The 21,103-nt window shown below is 39.8% G+C and overlaps 1 protein-coding gene across 1 annotated transcript in view; it reads right to left on the reverse strand.

Moving 5' to 3' along the window:
- The window catches only part of DNAJC1 (DnaJ heat shock protein family (Hsp40) member C1), a gene marked incomplete at both ends in the record, with an annotated part of 94,210 nt that overhangs the window by 57,403 nt on the left and 15,704 nt on the right, over positions 1-21,103 (reverse strand). Inside the window, 2 exons of the mRNA XM_079538011.1 lie at positions 3,061-3,107; positions 3,606-3,707. Of these exons, the coding sequence (XP_079394137.1) occupies positions 3,061-3,107; positions 3,606-3,707 (149 nt within the window). The remainder of the gene's footprint in view (positions 1-3,060; positions 3,108-3,605; positions 3,708-21,103) is intronic.

Below are 21,103 nucleotides of genomic sequence, written 5' to 3' on the forward strand. Positions count from 1 at the left end.
GGTTTGCCGCTCGCTCACACAGGGCAGGTCCTTTTACTCCTATTTGTACCGTTTCTGCCCTCTGCGTACACACCAAGATCAGTGCTGGATTACATCACTTCTGAGACCAACAGCCAGAGGCAGGCAGGTACTGCGGGCATCCCCAAAAGGGGTCTGCAACTCACTCTTCTCAAGGCGATGTCATCTTGTGCTCCAAACCATTTACACATCCCATTCCAAAGGGGTTCCCAGCTAAACTGCCAGAATGTGCCACCAACTAACTTGCAAGACCAACTCCCATCTCACCCCAGCAGGTCTTTGAGTTACTTTAGAAATAAAAACTAGCATGCTGGAAAGGGGGAAAAAAAAATCAGGCAGAAAGCCTTGTTGCAGCAGACCCAAATAGCTGTCTCTGGAATTAGGATAAAAGTGAGTTGATAAGCCCTGAGACAAATGCTGCAGCATCCTGTGCGTGGGTATGAAGGTAAACTTCGAGCCTCTTCCCTTACAACAGATAACCAAATAACATTCCAAGTAGGAAAATGCCCAGAAGCAACGACTCTCTCCTTTCCTTTGCCATATGGCTGCAAGAAACAGATGAATTATCTTACAAGAGAAAGGCAGCTCTTAGCAAAATTACTTGAGGCTTGTTTTAAGGATATGAGGCAACAATTCCTTAAAGGAAAAAGGAGAAAATACTCTTCTCACAAGCTCAATGAGAGTTTACCATTAGACTGTGAAATAAAGCTAAGGAACAAATGTTTTCTGAAAGTAAAGAAACCATACACTATTGTTCACAGAATCACCAAGGTTGGAAAAGACCTCTAAGATCTAGTTCACGTTATTCCTAAATCACAGAAGCACAAAACTGAAGGGACTTCTAGACTTCACCTCGTCCAACTTCCTGCTAAAGCAGATTCCCTACAGCAGGTCACACAGGAACGCATCCAGACAATTTCTGAAGATCTCTAGAGAAGGAGACTCCACAACCTTTTTCAGCAGCCTGCTCCACTGCTCTGTCACCTTCACAGTAAATAAGGTTTTCCTCACATTTGTATGGAACTTTGTATGCTCCAGTTTGCCTTTCCTATGCCTATTGCCCCTTGTTTTGTCACTGAGCACCACTGAAAAGAGCCTGGCTGCATCCACTTGACTCCTGCCCATCAGGTATTTATTTATATGCATTGATAACCCCTCCTGCAGTCTTCTCTTCTCCAGGCTGAACAGCCCCAGGTCTGTATTTTCACATAAGGGAGATGCTCCTGGCTTCCAATAATCCTTGTCACCCTCTGTTGGGATCTCTCCAGAAGTTCCCCATCTTTCTTGAACAGAGGAGCCCAAACTGGACACAGCACTCCAGATGTAGCCTTACTGTGGCAGAGCAGAGGGAGGAGGATCACCTCTCCCTGGACCTGCTGGCCACGTTATTTTTTAACGCACTCCAGGATACCACTGGCCTTCTTGGCCACAGAGGCACACTGCTGCTCAAAGCCAACCTGCTGCCCACCAGGACATGCTGGTCCTTCTCTATAGAGCTCCACTCCAGCAGGTCAGCTCCTAACCTGTACTGATGCATGCAGTTATTCCTCCCAGGTGTAGGACTCTGTGTTTGTTCTTGTTCAAAGTCATTCACTTCCTCTCCACCCAACTCTTCAGCTTATCCTGCATATCATTTCCAAGAAATCTGACAGTAAATGCTATTTTATTCAACTATATTTATACTTAATCAGTGACAGAAGCAGGATCAACCACATATCTGCACTGCAAACAAAAATACAACAGATATTGCTGCCTATGTGCATAAGTTACTGATGAGTAAATCAATATAAGCTGGAGCAATCCATTTCTGCTTTAACTTTTCATTATCTATTACTGTGCTATACTAATTAATAACATTTGCTCAAACAAGCTGGTTAAATTAATAACTTTCATAATGTATACAAGGCTTAAAAACAATTTTCATAAGCTACTTCACTCCTGTTCCATGAAAAAAGACACCATAACATCTGCAAGGTAATCCCAGTAGTTTCAGGCTTAAACAAGTTCCAGATAAGTTCCAAAATATCACAAAGCAGACGTATGCAAAGTTGCAAACAAAAAAGTGAGAAAATGTTTGGGACAACCACCTTTTCAACTACTCTGAAACCACTTAGCTAAAGACTATTTATTGTAACATTTCCTCGATTAGGACTTCACAAGAACAATCTCTGGTGAGAGGAGAAATGAAAAACCACCAATTTTCAAAAGTACTCCTCTGAAGTACATTTTCATGACACTTGATGAAAGGATCAAAGACTGTACTATGTGTACTATCAAACCAGGAGTCATGACAAGAAACCAAACACCCTTCAAGAAATGCCTCACAATCCTCAGCTTACACTTGTAAACCAGAAGATGGTTCACTAGAACGCCAACCTAAATGTACTTCTACAATGGCTCAATTTCCCTTATGATGATGAGCTCATTTGGACAGCCTCTTAAGAAGACAACAACAACAACATCTTCCAGAAAAGCATAGCTTTTTTTTTTTTTTTATCCCCTTCACATACTTCTGGACCTGCTTCCAAAGCTGCAGGGACAATTATCAATTGTCAATAAAATACTGTATTCACATCAAAGTTTCAAATACCATAGACAACACATCTGAAATAAAAGCAATAAATTAAAGAGCAGAAAAAATGTTAAAGAAGGTATAAATTGAAGACAACCCCAAATATCACGCAAAGAAACTTTTCTTGGAACACTTGAGTGATGACTGACAGCTGAATCAAGAACTGTAAGTTCAACCACAGCTTTAATAAAACAGACAACAACATTTAACACAATCCAAAAAAGTAATACAGTTGAGAAATGTTAAAACAATGATTTGCTCCAAATACTGGGTGGTTCTTAAAGCTTTTAAAGGAGGATAATGAACATACCACACAAAAATACCTATCAGCTTTCCCTTTCAGCCCACAGTCAGAAGAATTAGAAACTGAAATTATGCAAAAATCATCCAAATAGTTACATTTAAGACAAACAGGACTTCAGTTTATCACTGGCATAAATGAATATTTAGGAAACCGCAGATTAACTCACCTCTTCCTTCTTTCTTCATCCTTTAAAATCTCATAGATAGCCACCAACTACAACAAAAACACAAAAAGAAATACTTAATATTACTTTAGAATAGAGTTTGTAAAATATTAATAATAGTATCACATTACATTTGCAAGAAAAAAAAAGCTCTTTATTAGTTCTGTTTTCTCCTTACAGCACTATGAATGAGATTCCATGTGCAAATGAAACAGTGACAGAATCATATATAAGCTGCCATCAGAGACACAAACAAGCAACTGAGACTTGTGTCTCAGTTACAAACAAGGAAACAAACAACAAGAAGCTATGTATCATTTGTTTCATCCAAAAGTTCTTCTTCAAATTACGTAGCCAGTGTTTAGTCATCAGCATATTTTAAAGGCTGAACTAACGACAACAGTCTCATGGTTTTGGTCTGTAAAGATTTAAAAAAAAAAAAAAAAAAAAAAAAAAAAACAGATTCATTGTTCTTACTAAGACGCCATTATTCTATAAAAATCTGATCCTATTTTCACAAAACTTATATAAGAAAACATTGCACTTACTTGCCTAAACTGTGTTTCTGCATTTTCATCTTTGTTCTTGTCTGGGTGTAAAATCAGTGAAAGCTTCCTATATGCTTTCCGAATATCTGCTGATGAAGCATCCTGCAACACGTGAAGAGAGCAAACTGTCAGAAACAACTCCCAGAACTTTGTTAGGAAACAAAGGCAGTCAAGACAGTGTAGGACATGAGGCAGTAACACTGGAGGAATCTAACCACCAAACCACACAACCAGCGAAACGATCACCGACTCCACGTCATCTTTCATCTCTACTTCCTTTGTTATTGGACGTTCATTACAACAATATTTGTCAAAATTTTCTAACGCTTTTTTGCTTAATATCATATAATCACAGAATGGCCTGGGCTGAAAAGGACCACAATGATCATGTAGTTTCAACCTCCCTGCTATGTGCAGGGTCGCCAACCAGCAGACCAGGCTGCTCAGAGCCACATCCAGCCTAGCCTTGAATGGCTCCAGGGATGGGCATCCAGTGCACCCATTGTACCACCTGGAAGTTCAAATAAAAGCTGAAAATTATCGCAACCAATATACCTTCAAGTCACCACTTCTGCAAACTACTGTGCTCAGATTCCCAAACTTGGGACTTGCTATGAGCTCTTTTCTTACTATCATTTACATGATATTCACCAATGGGATTTGTATTCAACTATAGCTTCACCACCTGTAAAAATGTGCATTTTGCTAAAGGAGCTTCAAATTGCAATCCTGAGGCTGTTTTGTGGCACCGACATCATTCTGTATCTCGATGATAAACTGGCACACGTTTTGGGAGAAAAAATAAAATTCAGAACATAAAATGCATCAAATTAGCTGCACAATGCACAAATTTCTAGATTAATGACTGCCATGCAGTACACGCTATGAAGATATCCAGAAAAGGAAGATTTTGAGGGTTGTGATGTGTGGTATGTAAGTGTTACACTCATCAGAAGATCCACAAAGCTCCAAATAGAAACAGAACTACTTGTATTCTATTACAAACATGTCAAAGGCAACATTTTAGAAATATTCTTCTGACAATTTTAATTTCTTGACTTTATACATATGTTGTTCCCAATATAGTCTCTCTCTCAAAATTACAGTGTCAACTGGGATTAAAAAAACACCAAAAAGACAGATCTGAATTGGCTGAGAGAGGAACAGAGCTGAAATAAGATAATAATTAATGCAATACTGTAATTAGCCTGTCAGGCTTTTTATTATAAATCATTATTTTCATTTTAAAAATTTCAGTTTTGTAGCACAAAGGTATAATAATGCCATACACCACTTTGGGCCAGGAGTGAACATTAAAGAAAGATTTGGGAGAAGAGAAGGGGAAAAGGAGAAAGTGGGGAAAAGTGCAGCATTTGAGAAAAATCAGCTATGAAATGATGCTTTGAGGAAATTGGTATTATCCCCTTATGTAAGACCAAAATTTTCATATCCCCTTCTCTATCCAAAGAAGGTGCTTTGATTACTCATAGGGAAGATTTCTCCTGAAATGACTGCATCTGCATTTCTTCATTTTCATATTTTCCAGCAGCTATTCCTATGGCACACAAAAGCTGAATTTGAGTGGGTTAAGTACCAGCTTGCTTCCTTCTCGATTACTGCAAATGAGTTGTTTCCAACTGATGCTATACGATAGGTTTATTTTTAACAGTTGATGGAAGACATGGTGATGAAATAGATGTTCTAAACACAAACTCACAAAACGCAGGTTAAACAGAATACATGAAATAAAGACAAAAACAAAACAGAAACAAATTGTTTAAAAATTTGAGATTGAGACCATGAAAACCTCAAGAAATGAGTCCCTCCAGACTGCGTGTTAGAGACAGACCACAGCTTATTCCTTCTCTACTACATTCTTTGATGCACTTGGCATTATTTTTGGAACACGCTTGATAAACTGTGTAAAACCTGATTGAAGCATATTTTTAAGAGCTGTCTGGCAGTGTTCTTCCAACTACTTCAAACAACAGACAAGCAAAAAAGTTATGATATTTTCAGTTTTATCAAGACAATTTAAACTTGCATTTCATATAGGAGCAGCAAAATTTTCATGTTTTTATGCTTAAACAAAGCAAGAGATCCCAAATCAACTTTGAAAAAGTAAAGTTGCTTAAACATGTATGTTGCTTCATCCTGAGAACAAGTATTTCTAGATTTACAGAAACAGATTATTTGTCTTATTTACCAGAAATAACTGAAAGATTGTTTTGTTTGCCCTATCCTACCAACTCAGTCAGCTACCTCATAAAGCACATGGGCTCATCCTTAATACAAATATTAATATAAAATACAGTATTTCAATACTACTACAGCAAATAAAAAAAATCAGGAAATAGTTTACTGGTATAGTCTTAGCTAGGCTATGAAAGTGATCTTTATTAACATACCAGCTAATTGTAATTAAACCCTCAAAAGGTCAAAAAGGGGACAATAATAGCAATAAATGACTACACTGTTGCTATAAATGATTTAATCACTATTGGCCCACATAAATTTCAGAAGTGGCAGTAAGACTGCCAGTTAACTGACTCTTTACAACATAAAGAAGGAAAATGTGTGTTTTGAAAATCAAGTTCCAAATGTGTTGTTAACAAGTGCTACCTATGGGTAAGGTTACCATCTTCAGAGAGGTTCCAGACCCATGAGGAGCTGTCCTGAACAGTCTTAGAGGTGCAAAGTGGAGTAATTTAATGAAAAGCCTCTCATCTCCACAGAGCTTCCTAGCAGTGTACAGCCCTAAATAGAATACAAAGAACAATTATTTTCAAGCTAATAAAGAAACATCTACCATATTGAAGTCAGCTGTTCTAACAGACTTTCACTAATAGCTGACTCTGTTGGCCACTTTCTGTAATGGCTGTGCAGCAAAACAGCAAATTAAAGAGTCAGCGCTTTCTAAGAGTAAGGTATTATTTCATATACTAGGCAAAAATCCAAAGACTAGGGAGAGAAAGCCAGGACCACACTGGTTTTGCTTGTTTTAAAGATAAAGCTGAGAAAAGAAGCAGAATGGCCTCATGTATATTTCTGATACCTCAATCTCAGTTACACCTAAGGAGGGAAAAATAAGATCTGTATAGGCATATCATTTAATAGCAGTAGGAGCTGGTATTATTACAGATGGATAGAGACAGCATTAATCAGTTTCTCCGACTCTGTGCTTCAAGTTGGCATGTCATGCCACTGATACAGCCAGATGAGTCTGCCACACTGCCTCTCTCATGTGGAAACAAACATCAGAAGCACAGCCCTATTCCTCAATAACTATCCTGTGACAGCAATATTGCCCCGTAAGACTCCCAGAGCTGATCACCTCTTTATGATCCTGCTTCTGCTTAACGGATCTTACCCCACAACTTTTCCACAACACATAATTTCACTTCAGGAGGAAAAAAGCAATACTCTACCATGCATACATACTTTGGGGGGGAAAAAAAGAGGAAAAAAAAAAAAAAAAGAAGAAGAAAGAAAAGATAATGCAAAATGAATGCTCTAACCTGAACCAAAAGCCACTGTAGTTACCAGCTGAGCAGCTGGAAAGCACACAGACAAATCAAAACAGAAAAGATATTTTATGCTAGAATTAGTTTTCAGAAATACAAAACAAATGTATATTTTGTTAGGTTGCAGACTGGCCTCATATGTGTGGAAATATACGCAAGTATTCTTGAGGGAAGGTTTTAGTTGCTAGTACTGTACTGAACAAGTAGAGTTAATCAGGTGTTTAGGTACAAGACTTCTAGGACGAATTTGAAAGTTCATCTTTCAAACATTTTAGCATAAGCCTTTCACTACAACCAAGTATTTTAATCCAGAAACAAGCGAAGCATTTGAAGGAATCAACAGTATGCCAAAAAATTCTGCTGGAATTCACATCACCTTTTTAAAAGGTGATATACATCAGATTCCCAGGGTAGGGGAGAAGAGGAAATATTCTTCTCCCCTACTTATGCCATTTACTTTTAGCAGTTTCTTCTGTTCAGGCAATTAAAACACATATTACTAAAATTTTTTTCACTCTGCATCATTTCCAGATTACCCAGTATTATCAGAAAAAGTACATAATTAGACTACAAATAAGATACGGGGAAATTAAGAATGAATTTTTTTTTTATCATAACTGATAACAGATCAAAAATAATGGAAATTTGCTTTCTGTATTTTGTATTATGTATTATGTAAGATACATAAAAGTTAGAAGACATAAATCTGATCTCAACAATCTATACTAATTTAATTCGGAGCCTCACCTGCAGAGTTCACTTCCACCTTCATATGTAGAAAAATTGGTGTAGAGCTCTGCAGCTCTGTATTACCCCCCACTGCCTTCCATGCCTAATGTAACTATGATTACTAATGAAGCTTCAAAGAAAAAAAAAAAGCCTCATTGTGGTCCCAAGACAATTCTTGAACACATAACGTACCAGATATTGCCATAGGCAAACAATGATTGGGTCAAGGGGAAAAAATAATCAATGTCTACATAGTTTTCACTTACTAACATATACAATTCAAAACCTAAATTGTTCCCTTGAGTGCAATGCAGTTACTGAACAAGACTTAGTTACTTACAATTTAGCAACTGCCTCTAACACAGCAAACATGCTCATTTCATCTTAGGTTTTAAATATGCCCACTGATGTCTTCAAATAGTTGGCATTACCTTTGCGAGCAATGGGGAGGCAGTGGTCCAGAGGACAAGCATGCTGGCAGAAGTCACTTTCACAGAATCACAGAATCACAGAATTGTACTTTGCTACTGACCTGCTGTTTGCCCAATCGCTTAATGAGTGTTAACGGTTTACGGGCTGGTTCGGCCCAGTTCTGTGACTAGCGGGGCAGAGGGATTTGCAAAAATCTGCACCTCTGGGAAAGGGAAACAGGGGACCCCAAAATAATTAAAAACAGCAGCGACGATCTGAGGAGAAACAAGCTAATTTACTAAATATGGTATCAGAATGCAAGATAACACACTATAATACAATATAATTAGAATTGAAGCTAATAAATCAAATGTAATGAGAATGTCCGAAAGGTGGATAGGCCTCACCATAACACTGAGGTGAGACGCACAGCCTGGTTGAGCAGCAGGGAGAAGAGCCTGACGAAGTAGAGCAGTCAGATGACCTACCAAGGCCTTATATCTGTTCCCCACGAGCAGAAATGATAACAACACAGCGAACAGTCTTCTGGGGAATGCAGGTCTCTTCTGGGACATTACTGGAGCGTTAACACTTTAAATTTCAGTGCACTACATGATGTTATGATGTGGAATACCGGTAACCAAAAATCATAAACCCATGACAATGAGCTATTACAGAATGGCACCAGGGCATCTTCTTCATTGCCGTGCTGCTGAATAACTGTAGAATTTTCAGCAACATGAACTACCGGAGCTATAAGGCAGTCCAAAATGATGACTGTACAGAGCATCACGTAAATGTATCTGTAACGTGAAATGCTGTACCTATAAATGCCCTCAGGAGAGGCAGGAATGAGACAAAACATATCTTTTTTAGGCTCCGTGAATTATAAATCTATTGATTCCTTGGTTTGTTTTATTTTAAATTAAAGAGCAATTAAAATGCATACAGCTCCTTCAGTACCATTTTCCATTCAGAATCTGCACGTAGAAGAAAGGGCGTAAGTCCCATTTGGTAACCATTAAGAATACAAGCTGAATGGCACAGAAAAAGAAACAAAAAGTAAGCCTAGTAAACACAACATTTAATTTTTTTTTTAGTGAACCTGCAGGACACACAGACAGTCCCACCAAAACCCACAGCACAAACCAGAGCAGATGACCACACAGAAGCTACAGCTGACTGCTGAACATGAGATCACCACCACAACCTTCCACCCAGTTTCCATGTGAGGCCTGCAGAAAGCTGCACAACCTTCGTTCAATTAGAAAGAAGCTCAATAAAAATAAAGGGTGAAGACACTCCTCTTTTTCAAGGATGTAAATTGAGTTCAACCCATGTTTGCTGCTTCGCTGCAGATGGCTGCTCCAAGCACACCCAGGGAGGAGGAGGTATTTGCTCTGCTGCAGAAGGGGCCATGCATCTCTCAACATTCCATTGATTTAAACAGAATAACAGCACAGCAGGGAAATATGTAAGAACCAAAAATAATGCTAAAATGGCGTTTTAATGCTTTTTTATTTTGCTAAGTTTTAAAGCAATTCATGAAATGAAAATGAATACAAACCAGCACAATGTATTCCTGTAGGCTTCTGATAACTGGCACAATCCCTTAACTGGCATGCTTGTTTCCAGGGGAGTGTGTCAGATGAAAGAAGACTCTGTTTTCAGCCTAGCATGCCAAATGAATGAAAATTCTGCTGCCTCATGCTTGAGAAACAGAAAAAAAGAATGTTCTCTTCAGCACATGTGCACAATTACACATGCTTAGCTTTTCTTGATCATTCTGAACGACATTGTTTATATGTCATTTCTTTTTCTGCTGCTGAAATTCTTTTAGCTTTCTCACTTTTTTACTTAGGTTTTCAGCAATTGATTATTTAGATGTGAAAAATCAAGAGAACACTGTCCTGTATAGCTGTGCTGTAAGGTATGATTTAACATGAGCTTTGCATCTGAGATGCACAGAACACACACTAATTCTGTCAGAACATTTTTAGAATTACTCCTCCAAATTCAGAATGGAGAAAAAGCTCCTAAACAATAACTGAGGACATAATTCAAGCCAAAACAAACTAATCTGAAACCTTGATGTTGTTAGGGGTTATTTTCTTCTAGGTTTTCTTTCTGGGAGCTCAAAAGGAAGGAATAAGTAAGTACCTTTCATTTATTTCACTTTTTTTTTTTCCTGGGAATGCTGTTATGTATTTATTGTTTTATATACTTATTGTTTATATATTGATGCAATGTTGTCTGTATGTTTGCACAGTAAGACTGCTGCTTTTACAGCCCAAGTGGGCAGGGAAAGCAAAGCACAGTGTCTCCTGCAGAGCATTTCTTGCTCAATGCCTTTTGCTACAGCGAAGACGCTGTGCTGTGCTCACACAGCTGTGGAGCACCGCTGTACAGCAATGAAGATTTTTGGGTATTGGATCTGACAAGTTCCAACCCCTCCTTCTATGTAATATCCAAAATATGCTGCCGCTTGATTGTTTATACAGCTTTCATGCTACATTTCAGCTTTAGTATGTTTCTAAGTATGTAAGGAATTAAAGGAAATCAGAATCAGCAAAGCTACACCCATACATGGCCTTTCTCTCCTCTCTTCTCCTCCACTCACTTATCCCGTTCCCATCACGATCTGCCAGCAGAACTGGCAGAACTGACTTGTACTCTCCTACACATCTCTACCCCTTCAAATGACAGCTTCCCAGACCTCAATTTAAGCATAAATTTTGAAGGGATATTACTAACAACCATGGACTTAAATGATTACGGTCTTATAGGAAAAAAAAAGAAGACCAAAAGAAATTAAAAAATAGCACATACGCACACAGCTCTGGCTACTTTCTCATTGCTGAACTCGCATGCCACCTGAGTTGCTGCTGTTACTTTCATGACTGTATCTTTAATTGACTTGTATGCTCGATAACAATGTAAAACCTTCTTATAGTTTTGAAAAGTGATTATAAACAACTTCCGATTCTGATGACCAAAAAAAATGAGGAGAGAAAGTCCACATGAGAAACAGGATATAGGATATATGGCCAAAAAAATTATAAAGCCATACAAGAACCCATTAGAGAATGTTTATTTCTAACACAGAAGCTGTTAAAATCTGCCCTCTGCCTTACGCATCAGCACGGCACTGACATGGTGAGTAATCCCCACAGACATCTACTTTCAAAATAAACGTCAGCTATTTGTTAGTAACTTCCTCAGCTCCATCAGCTGGGAAGGACACTAATTCATATGCCCATACATCCGTCATACATGTATTGTCACATCCATGCAAGGATGCCAATTTAAAAACTCACGTAAACAAACATACCTCCCCAGCTGTCCTCAATGTTTAAACAGTGCTCCAATTTATATTTTCCATTGTTGCTCAGCTTCACAATTCATTTTAAGAGCAGGTAAATAAAAGCTGCTACCCAAACTGGGAATGAATAGACAGTGATCATTTTCTTAATTTAGTAATGGTTTTAAACACATGACACTTTTTAACCAACTGACAAAAACACAGCTAACGTGAAACCAGGGTGCAAAGGAAGTTGGAAAGAAAAAACCATACCTTGCACAGTTAACTATCCTATCAAAAACACAAAGATGTATCAAATAAGATGCTGGGAGCTCTATCCCAGATCCACCAGTACTCAGCATTTCAACTGTCAAGCTGAGTTGCAGAATCACTGTTAAACCAGCTAACACCAGCCTTTGAAACCTGAAAAGATGCTGTTGAACAGAATTATGTTTTTTAAAGATCTTGACAAATTGCAGAATTGCTCTAGAAGTTTCCTAAGGGAAAGACTAACGGACCACATGTGGACAGAAATCACCAACCACACCAGGGCAGGACGGCACAAAGTGGCTGGGCAGAATGATGGCCCCTCACAGCCAGTGGCACACCGCTGCCTGCCCGAGCAGCCCAGCACAGCCATGACACCAACTGCACGATGCCCAGCAGCTGCCCCATATCATCTCTAAGCAGCAGCAGCTGAATAATGGCAAAAGCAGCTCAGTTTAGACGCGCTGCAAATCTCCCAGCAGCACTGTTAGCTCACTACAGCTTGGGCCGACAAAGCCTCCATGGTGGGCCGATCTCGCACACATTCATCAGGCGTGACTCAGCTTTAATTGGTTCTGTCACAGCAGGGTACAGTAGATCACTAACATTCCTGTACTTTAGGATTCAAATATCCCTTTGATGATCAATTTAATCATTACACTGACAATATTCCAACTGGATTTATGGTATCTGTTTAAAGGGACCGAGCTGGCAGACAGCACTTTTGCCACACTGAAGGTGACAGCTCCTGCCAGAAGGTTCTGAGATTTTCACAGCACTTCAGAGGTCACTGAAAGGAGCAGCAGTACCAGGAGGTGCCAGGAAGCACCCCTGTCCGATGAGCGGGAACCCCGGTGAGCCCTGCTCCATGACTGGGACCACTAGGCGGTACTCTTATTTTTCCTGTTACAGACCAGTTACTCTGAATTACTACAAGAATCACCCCGTAGAAGGTGTTCACTAATATGCCATCCTTACATCCTTACAGTTTAGAAGACTTTTTCCATCAGTTATCAACTGTAAGACTAGCAAAGCACCGTGAACAGCCACCATCAGCACAGTTTCCTTGGGAAGGCCAAAAGGAAAGTAGCTCTAAGCCAGGTGAAGTTTAAAAAGCAGACAGGAAATTCAACAAACAGCATAAATATTTTAAGCCAAATGAAACTATTCATTTAAAATTGCTCTGTATTTGGTGTATTTCAAATACATGTTTAATTTCTGCAGCAAAAACATCTAAATGAGGATATGGTTGAGATACTGTAGCAAACCATATCCAAGCAAAGTGGACTTTGAGGGGCACCTCTCTCAAAATGCTTTATGTTTTAAAGTAATATTTTAAAACCCTGATTAAACTATTTCCTATTGTTTAGCCAGTTTCTGTACCATATTATCATACTGCTGTAGCAGCTATTTCACAGAAATTTCACAGCTATTTTTCTTAGTTTAGAAACAGCTAAAATGGTCCCCTGAACTTGAGTTTTGAGATCTCAGTGTAACTCTGTCTGCAGTCTTCTACTGGCATATTTGTCCTTCCAGAGCGTGGAGAAGACAGGAAGAATTTAGAAACCTTCTTGATCTCATTATCTGCTACAAAATACATATTTGGTTTGGGTAAATCCTTAATAACTTTCTCCAGAAAACAACCTTAGCTAAATGAAAGGCATAAGAAAGCGACCAGACTACGAAGGCCTCATGTGTGGCTACCTTTTCCTTAAGTAATATCATATTACTAGCATGTTTCTCTCCTCTCTCTCTCTCACAAAAATAATTGTTTCACCATTTATTTTCGGCACACAGAACAGAAAATGTCTACTGATTTCAAGACCACAAATAAGTAAATAGAATAACAGAGGGTTTTTTCTCTTTTTCCTCATTAAACCAACTGATCAGAAAGGGCAAAATGCTGCGTATTTTCAAACAAAGGCATCTCATCACAGACCGTGTTAAAGTAACTTTGAGATTACATAGAATATGAACACCTCTGAAAGCCCTAAAAGACATTCAGAAACAGGTATTAATTTACTCAAGATGTATTTGGGTGGATTTTTTCCTTCTTCCTCCCCTCCCCCTCCCAAACACATTGCTTTAAATAGCCAGGTTTATAAATAACTACCAGCAGCATTTATCAATCTCCTTCCATCTTTATTTAGACTACTTACTACCAAACTGGTTAGGATTTAGCCCTACCCACCATGTAAAGGAGTCACATAATGATCCCTTTATACTCATTAACTACCATTTTAATGAGCTATTACTACCTCGGGACTCAGAAGACCTCAGGGAGGTTGTAACATGCCACTACCCATATAGTAATTCACTGCTGAGTTAGTACATGGCCTCCTTGAAAGAATACAGGAATGCCCTCCATCACTTGCTGTAGTACAGATGCCACTGTCAGCAAAATTCCTGTATGTAAGGCACAACCCAGACTAAAACCTAATGAAAAACGTCTCAGTTAAACTCCAATAAGCTTAACAGATTACCCATTACTACAGCCCACACTTTATTGGAAGTAACCACCCTCCTAACAGCAAGCTGAAAGCCGGAGTGCTGCCCCACAGCACCACCTCAGCCTGCTGAAAAGAGGAGCACACCTGATTAAGGCACAAGGCAGAGGACACGGCATCCCAAATGACTATTCACTAAACCTGACAGAGGCTTTATGAGCCATAAATTAACCAACAGATATTCAAAGGAATCTGAATAAAGAAATCAAGTTTACCATCAGGAACTACCAATTAAAATTCATGCACAATGCAGTTATGTACAACTGAAAGGTACACTAAAATGGAATTGAAAAAAATCTCACCTATATTTAAAAAAAAAAAAAAAAAAAAAAAAAAGGCATACATACGCCATGATTTGTGAAGGAACTGACTTGAAGACAGCCCTTCCTGTTCAGTAGTAACTTAATATGGTAAAGTGGGACTATGGTCACTAAGAAAGCCTACCTGACATTATTTGTAGTGAGAAGGAGCCAAATCACTCTGAAGGAAGATGGTTGCCTCCTAGACGTTATGGCTGCTGTGGGCAGAAACTGTTACACAGCAGCATGCTGGTCCCTGAAATGCCCTGCTTTTTTGGTTTAAGTGTTTGCAGTGAACCCAAATGAGAAGCAGAAAGTCGCACGTGCCCAAATGTGAAGCAGAACGATCACCTCTCTGCTTTCCATAAGACCACTCCTTGCAAGCAGTTACTGCTCTTTTCCTGCACTACCTTGGAGGCACCCCGTTTGCTGCAGGAAAGGATCACCAATCCATAAGCATCTCCCCTTCAGTCTGCAAGAGCCAGGAGAACAAAACAGAACCATAGACTCTGCTCACGCAGGGAGCTCCTTACAGCAGGCCAGTGCCGCTGTGACAGCAGCACTGTGAGGCTGCAGCTGAACCACGTGCTGACATCCCAGACAGGTCCGGAGGAGGCAGTGGGCAAGGATGTATAAACGGCAGAAGCTGAGAGGATCAGTGCAGAGGAAACACTTCCCTGTCTATTTGAAAGTGTTTTCCAGGGCAACACACAGCCTCAATGCTGCAGCACCTATATGAGCACACATGCACCAGCTCCTCTCCTCATTCTTAAAAAATAATACCACCACAGCAAGCCTTCTGCTGAGAAGCACTGTCACAGGGATGAGAGACAAAACAATAGTTCTCACTCTCTGAAGTCACAAGCAATGGAGCAAACAGGGCTGTCTTTCAGCCAGTGACAGGGAAAGCCAGTGCTCACCCACAGAGTCCCATCCTTGGGTCATGATGGGAGATACAAAGTTGGACAGCTGAAAGGAATACATTTGTGTGCTCCATCTCCAGTTTCATCTCCTCACAATCGGAAGCAAGAAGCAGATAGGAAAAATTCTTCCCTGGCTCCTGTACACTCTGGCTGGCTCCTCACCCTGCAACAGCTACAGCCAACGCAGGAACCACAGAGGGGGCTGACCCAAGCCAGCAGCAAGACAGACTGCAAAAGGAGGAAAGATCAAAATAAAAGGGAAAAGCCTGCATTCTTCCATGCCTACGGAAAAGAGGAATTAACAGTTGAGTGAGTAGCAATAAAAACTTGGCACAGGTTGCATCTCATTAACTACGCTACCAGAAATCTCAGCCAACTGACTGCAGAAGATAGTGACTATTACTAATTCATTTACTTGCCTCTCAACATAGGATTACAGGATTATCAGCATTAAAGATAACAGTGAAAGTTGGGAGATAAAACTCTGATCCCACAGTCTCTGGTAGAAACACTGATAAACTGAGCATTTTGAAACCAAAAGCCATAGGAAAAGTTTTGCTTCATTTAAGTCTTGTGGCCATAAGGATACAGTACAACATCCCCTACATTTATAAACAGAAAGTCAAGACTTAAAGAAGGATCAGCAGACAAGCAAGAACATTTAGTGAGCAACTTCTGTCACGGGTGGGGAAGAAAAATGAAACTGCAGGTCTGCAAGCTGCTGCATGGAAGAAAAAAAAAAAGGTGTGTTCCTGACAATCTTACGAATATAAGCCAAAGCCACGTTCCCCTCTATCGCATAACCTCAGCGATTTGGATGGAGTTGAATCCAAGAAATTGCATCAGCCAGATGCAATTTCTTCCTTTGTAACTCGCTGGGGTGGGGGAAGACCTTTTCAGATGTAAACAAAAATAGTAATCGTTTCAAAAATAGCGGTGGCAGAAATATGCAAAACTATTTCTGAAAGTCATAGTTAAGTACCACTGACCAAAATAAAAGAAACATCTGCTGTAGGGCAATGAAACTGCGGAAACAGGAAGAAAGGAAGGAGGGAACTAACATGAGTCTGTTTCCTTACTCAGCTTGCCTCTACCCACCAGTGCCAAACATACCCTGAAATCTCATATATGAGAGCTCATACATGACACAAACAGAAATGGGTATTGGAGGTCCCTGGCAGCTCCCTGCAGCCTCTCCTCTTGCCATGCCCCAGTTCTGAGCACTGCACAGAAGATGAGCGCCTGCCCAGGGGGAACTATTCAGTGCTGTTCCGCACACATTTGCCCATGTGTGGCCTCATCTGCCTGTCACCACGTGCTATTCAAACATGTTCTGAAGACGTGGTTATTTGTTTTGAAGCCCATCACAATGGTACCAGAGTTCATCAATAGTATCATTCACCTCTGTGGTATCTTTAAGATAAGCATGCATTACTGTCCTTTTTTTTTTTTTTTTTTTTTTTTGGATTGCAAAATTTTTGGATTGCACAGCTATCAGCTATCTCGGGTGCTAATTTTATCACAGACAGGATCCTTCCGAGTGCTTACTATCAAACAGCATTCCACACTTTCAGGACAGACTTTAATCGACTTCAGCAGCAAGCGCTTGCTATTTCTGCCCAGAAGCCCCCAGTATCTCAAATTATGCAATCAGAATTGCAGAGCACTCAAATCAATTAGTCACCACTTGGGAAAAGTTCCGTTTAAACGACTTGCCTGGCATCACATAGGAATTCTGTGGCAGAGAGAGGAACAGAATCCTGTCCTCAGGGGCACTTTCCAACTGACTGCTTTATCCATGGAACCCTTCTTCCCGCAATCTTCTCCCCTGCCCTATCCACACCCTCAGCACCTACAGGTTACAGTTTTGCAGACAACGACCTCTTTCAGCACAGCCTGAAGCTGCAGCAGGGCCAGATCTCTCCCTGCGCCTGAATAAATAAAGACTGTAGGATATAATGTAGTGAATTTAAAATCATCACAATGAGCCAGTACAAAGAAACCAAATTATGACTGGAGACATTCTGAAAACCGACATTCTGTATTCCCAGAAATTTGTCAAAACCTTTAGAAGTGGCACTACAGTACAGGACTTTTTGTAAGGCTGTTGCAGGAAATAGTTGAAAAATAAATAAATTAAAAAAAAAAAAAAAAAAAAGTCCAACCTGTGCATAAGCAGCACGGACATGCTTTATAAAACCAACTTAAGTGCAACAGTGGTTTTTCTCCCCTGCAATAAGCCCATGCTCTCTGAAGAATCACTTTGACTCTAAAAGGCTCCACGCAACTCCAGGACAGCCTGGCTAGCCATCAGCATGACATTCCAAACTGCACATCTTCAGAAAAACCTAATGGAGACGGGCTTACTCCTGAGCACAACAGAGATGTGTGCTCAGGCAGCACCTGCACAGCACGTCTCAGGGGCAGCGAGCCACCAGCCAGCCTCTAGGGCAGTGCACACAGCAGATCAGCATCAGGTGAGGCCGGGTGTGGGTGGGTGATCCTCCTGCAGGGCTGGCTGTGCTCTGTCTCCAAAGCCCCAGAAGCATTTCCCGGGCACGTTCTGTGAGGCACATGTATTTTTATCGTCTCAGACAAAGAAGGACAAGACCCAGCACCTTGCAAAATCTCTCAAGTATAATGAAAGTAATGAGATTCTAAAAATAATGGCAGCCACATGAGAAACAGGCTCAGCTTTTTAATTACCAATTTCGTTAAGGTGCAACGGAGCTCTTTGTTAATAATTCAGTATTACTGCTCCACACGTGAGCGCACTCCAGAAGTACAAATGAAGACATCTACTTTCAGACCGCTATTTTTTATCAGAAGTACCAGGAATCTTGTCAAAATAGAAATGGAGGCACGCTGCATCACACATAACCCTGCAGTGCTGCACTGCTGTGAAGGGCTGGGCAGCACGAAGCAGCACAAGGCGTACTGCTGTACCTTTGTATCACCCGCACCTCGTTTTATTGTCGCATTTGAAATACAGCATTTGTGTAAGAATTAAAAAGCCTCATGTACTGAGAAGACAATCTCTGACAAGCCAAATATACATGAAAAATTTAAGTACTTGATTAAAAAAAAAAAAAAAAAAAAAGGAAAAAGGAAGAAAGAAAATGTTAAGAATGTACCATATTTGTAGTTCTGCTTCTGAAAAACGATTTCACAGTGTTTATATTGGACAGAGTTTTCCTGTACTATACAGAAGAATAACTTAATATAAAGACTGACGCTATTCCCACATGGATCAATCGAAATTTGCATGAAATTAAAGCAGTATTTTACATATGAGCGTGGCAATTGTGCATTTTTCTAGGAATCCCAGGACTCACACCCATACTTACACACAGTCAGGTACGGCTGCTGCAGAACCACATGGACAATCATAGCCCCAGATTGATGGCAGGCACAGAGCTCTGATCCATCAGTATTTACAGACCTTGATTCAGACTGAAATACCCGTAAGATGGAAAATTCAAGGCATCTTTACTAGCAAGACAATTTTACATATGGAGAACAGTTTATTTTACCCAAGAAAAATCTTTCTGTTAATATTTGATCTCGAGCTGCAGAAGAGAGCTCCATTTGTAACGGATTCTTAACATAGCAAATATTCCCTGAAAAACTGCAATGAGGGCAATTTCCATAATCATCCCAGATGGACTTTACAAACATGTATACATATATCCTGTAATGTTTTCTACCTGAGAGACCTTACACGAGTACCCTTTTTTCAAACAAGTCTGCATGGCCACTCGTCTCTTTTCAACTAATAACCCTCAATGACACCAAGCAGGGGGAAAGGGGCAACTCTCAGAAATGGGGGAATGACCAAGGGGATATTGTCCATCAGGATGCGTGACAATTGGAACATTTCTTATTTCTCTATCAGTGTTTGTACCAACTGAGTGAAAATGAAAACATTTTTCAAAGACAAATATTCAGTTTAATCTTCCAGTAAAACCTGATACAAAAAAAAAAAAGCTTTAGCGGTGAGAAAAAAAAAAAAAAAAAAAAAAAAAAAACAAGGAAATTTCTTCCTTGCTTTCTTCACTGAAAAGGTCTCTGGAATTCTTTAATTGGTCTGAAATTTAGGGAAACAACAAATAAAGGCACACAAACAGAATGTGGCTGCTGGCTGCATTAATGTGCTGCAGCACAATGGAATTAAAATTCTGAAGTGCTCTCACGGTAAACCAAAACAAAAACCTGTAGAGTTAATTCTACCAGCAATTCTAAGTTCTTTCTTCAAGCTTATTTATTCTGCCCTCATTAAACATTACAGCAAGAGATGCTACTGCACAGCTTTATATAATCAGATTTTCATGAAGTAAAATAAAATCATTTTGACGATCTTTCCACAGAAGGGGAACTTCAGATTATTTCCACCCATTCACAATCAGTATTAATTAGTGTATCTTTTCCAGCACTATAAAAGAGTCAAAACGAACTCCATGTTAGTGCCCAGCCTTTAGCTGCAGCACAGCATTTCCCTTATCAGCTACGGGGCTCAGTATTGCCCACAGATGCGGAATTGATTCTTTGTTCAAAACCCAGTAACGTTCAGGACAATTTAGCCCACGCACCAGTTGCTACTTTTTGCCATTTTACGCCTTTTCCAAGAACTCACTTTGTTCCTTCAACCGAAACAGGAAGTAACAGTTTGAGCTCTGCTCAGCACACAAAGAAAAATAAAAATGCCACCAAAAGCTTGTGGCTCTTAAAGCCATGGAGCAGCCTCACAGTGATGGTAACATTAGTACAGGAACATATGCAAGAGAAAATTTAAAAGTGAGAAGTTGTACAAGCAAAGGAAGAAGCTAAGGGATTTTTAGAAGATGAAAATGGATGTGCTGTCTTTAAGAGATGGAACCTTTACCTGCAGCTCTCCACCAGGCAGGGAGACACAACAGCAACACCCTGCTTCTGGGGCACTGCCACCTCGGCACTATCTGCAGAGTTACACCTGCTTAAGTTCTTGACAATCGCCTAGAAAAACAAAGCTTAATCTGCACATCCACGCATATTCTTTCCGTACCTGATTGTTGGCAATTATGTCATTCAATCTGGCAAGGAGACAGAGCAAGATTAACACCAACTTCCTAAAACAAATTAAATTCATGTTCCAAATGCTCTGATCATGTTGGTAGTACCTTTCAAACTTCAAATTCCCCAAAATCAAATAGCAGCAGCTGGAAAAGCATGCACTACCACAGCAGCTTAATGCTTCCACAAACATGAAAATAAATACAGCCAACTTACACCACACGATGAAGGAAAACTTCCAACAAATTTTACTCAGAACACACTGATAAGAAACTCGTTTTAATACTATTGATGAAGAAATGCCTCAATTTCACAAGGCTTTCAGCCAGGCTTACAGACACCAGCTAATACACAAAATGATGCACTCAAGTGCTTTTTGAAAAATAAGAATGCTTTTTAAAAATAAGAATGGCAACTGAAAGTAAATGTTTGATAACTCCCGTGAATTTTTCTTCTATTTTCAAGCACGAGTTTACATAGTATTGTCT

The sequence above is a fragment of the Tetrao urogallus genome, assembly GCF_951394365.1.
Source record: "Tetrao urogallus genome assembly, chromosome: 7".
Classification (NCBI taxonomy): Eukaryota; Metazoa; Chordata; class Aves; order Galliformes; family Phasianidae; genus Tetrao; species Tetrao urogallus.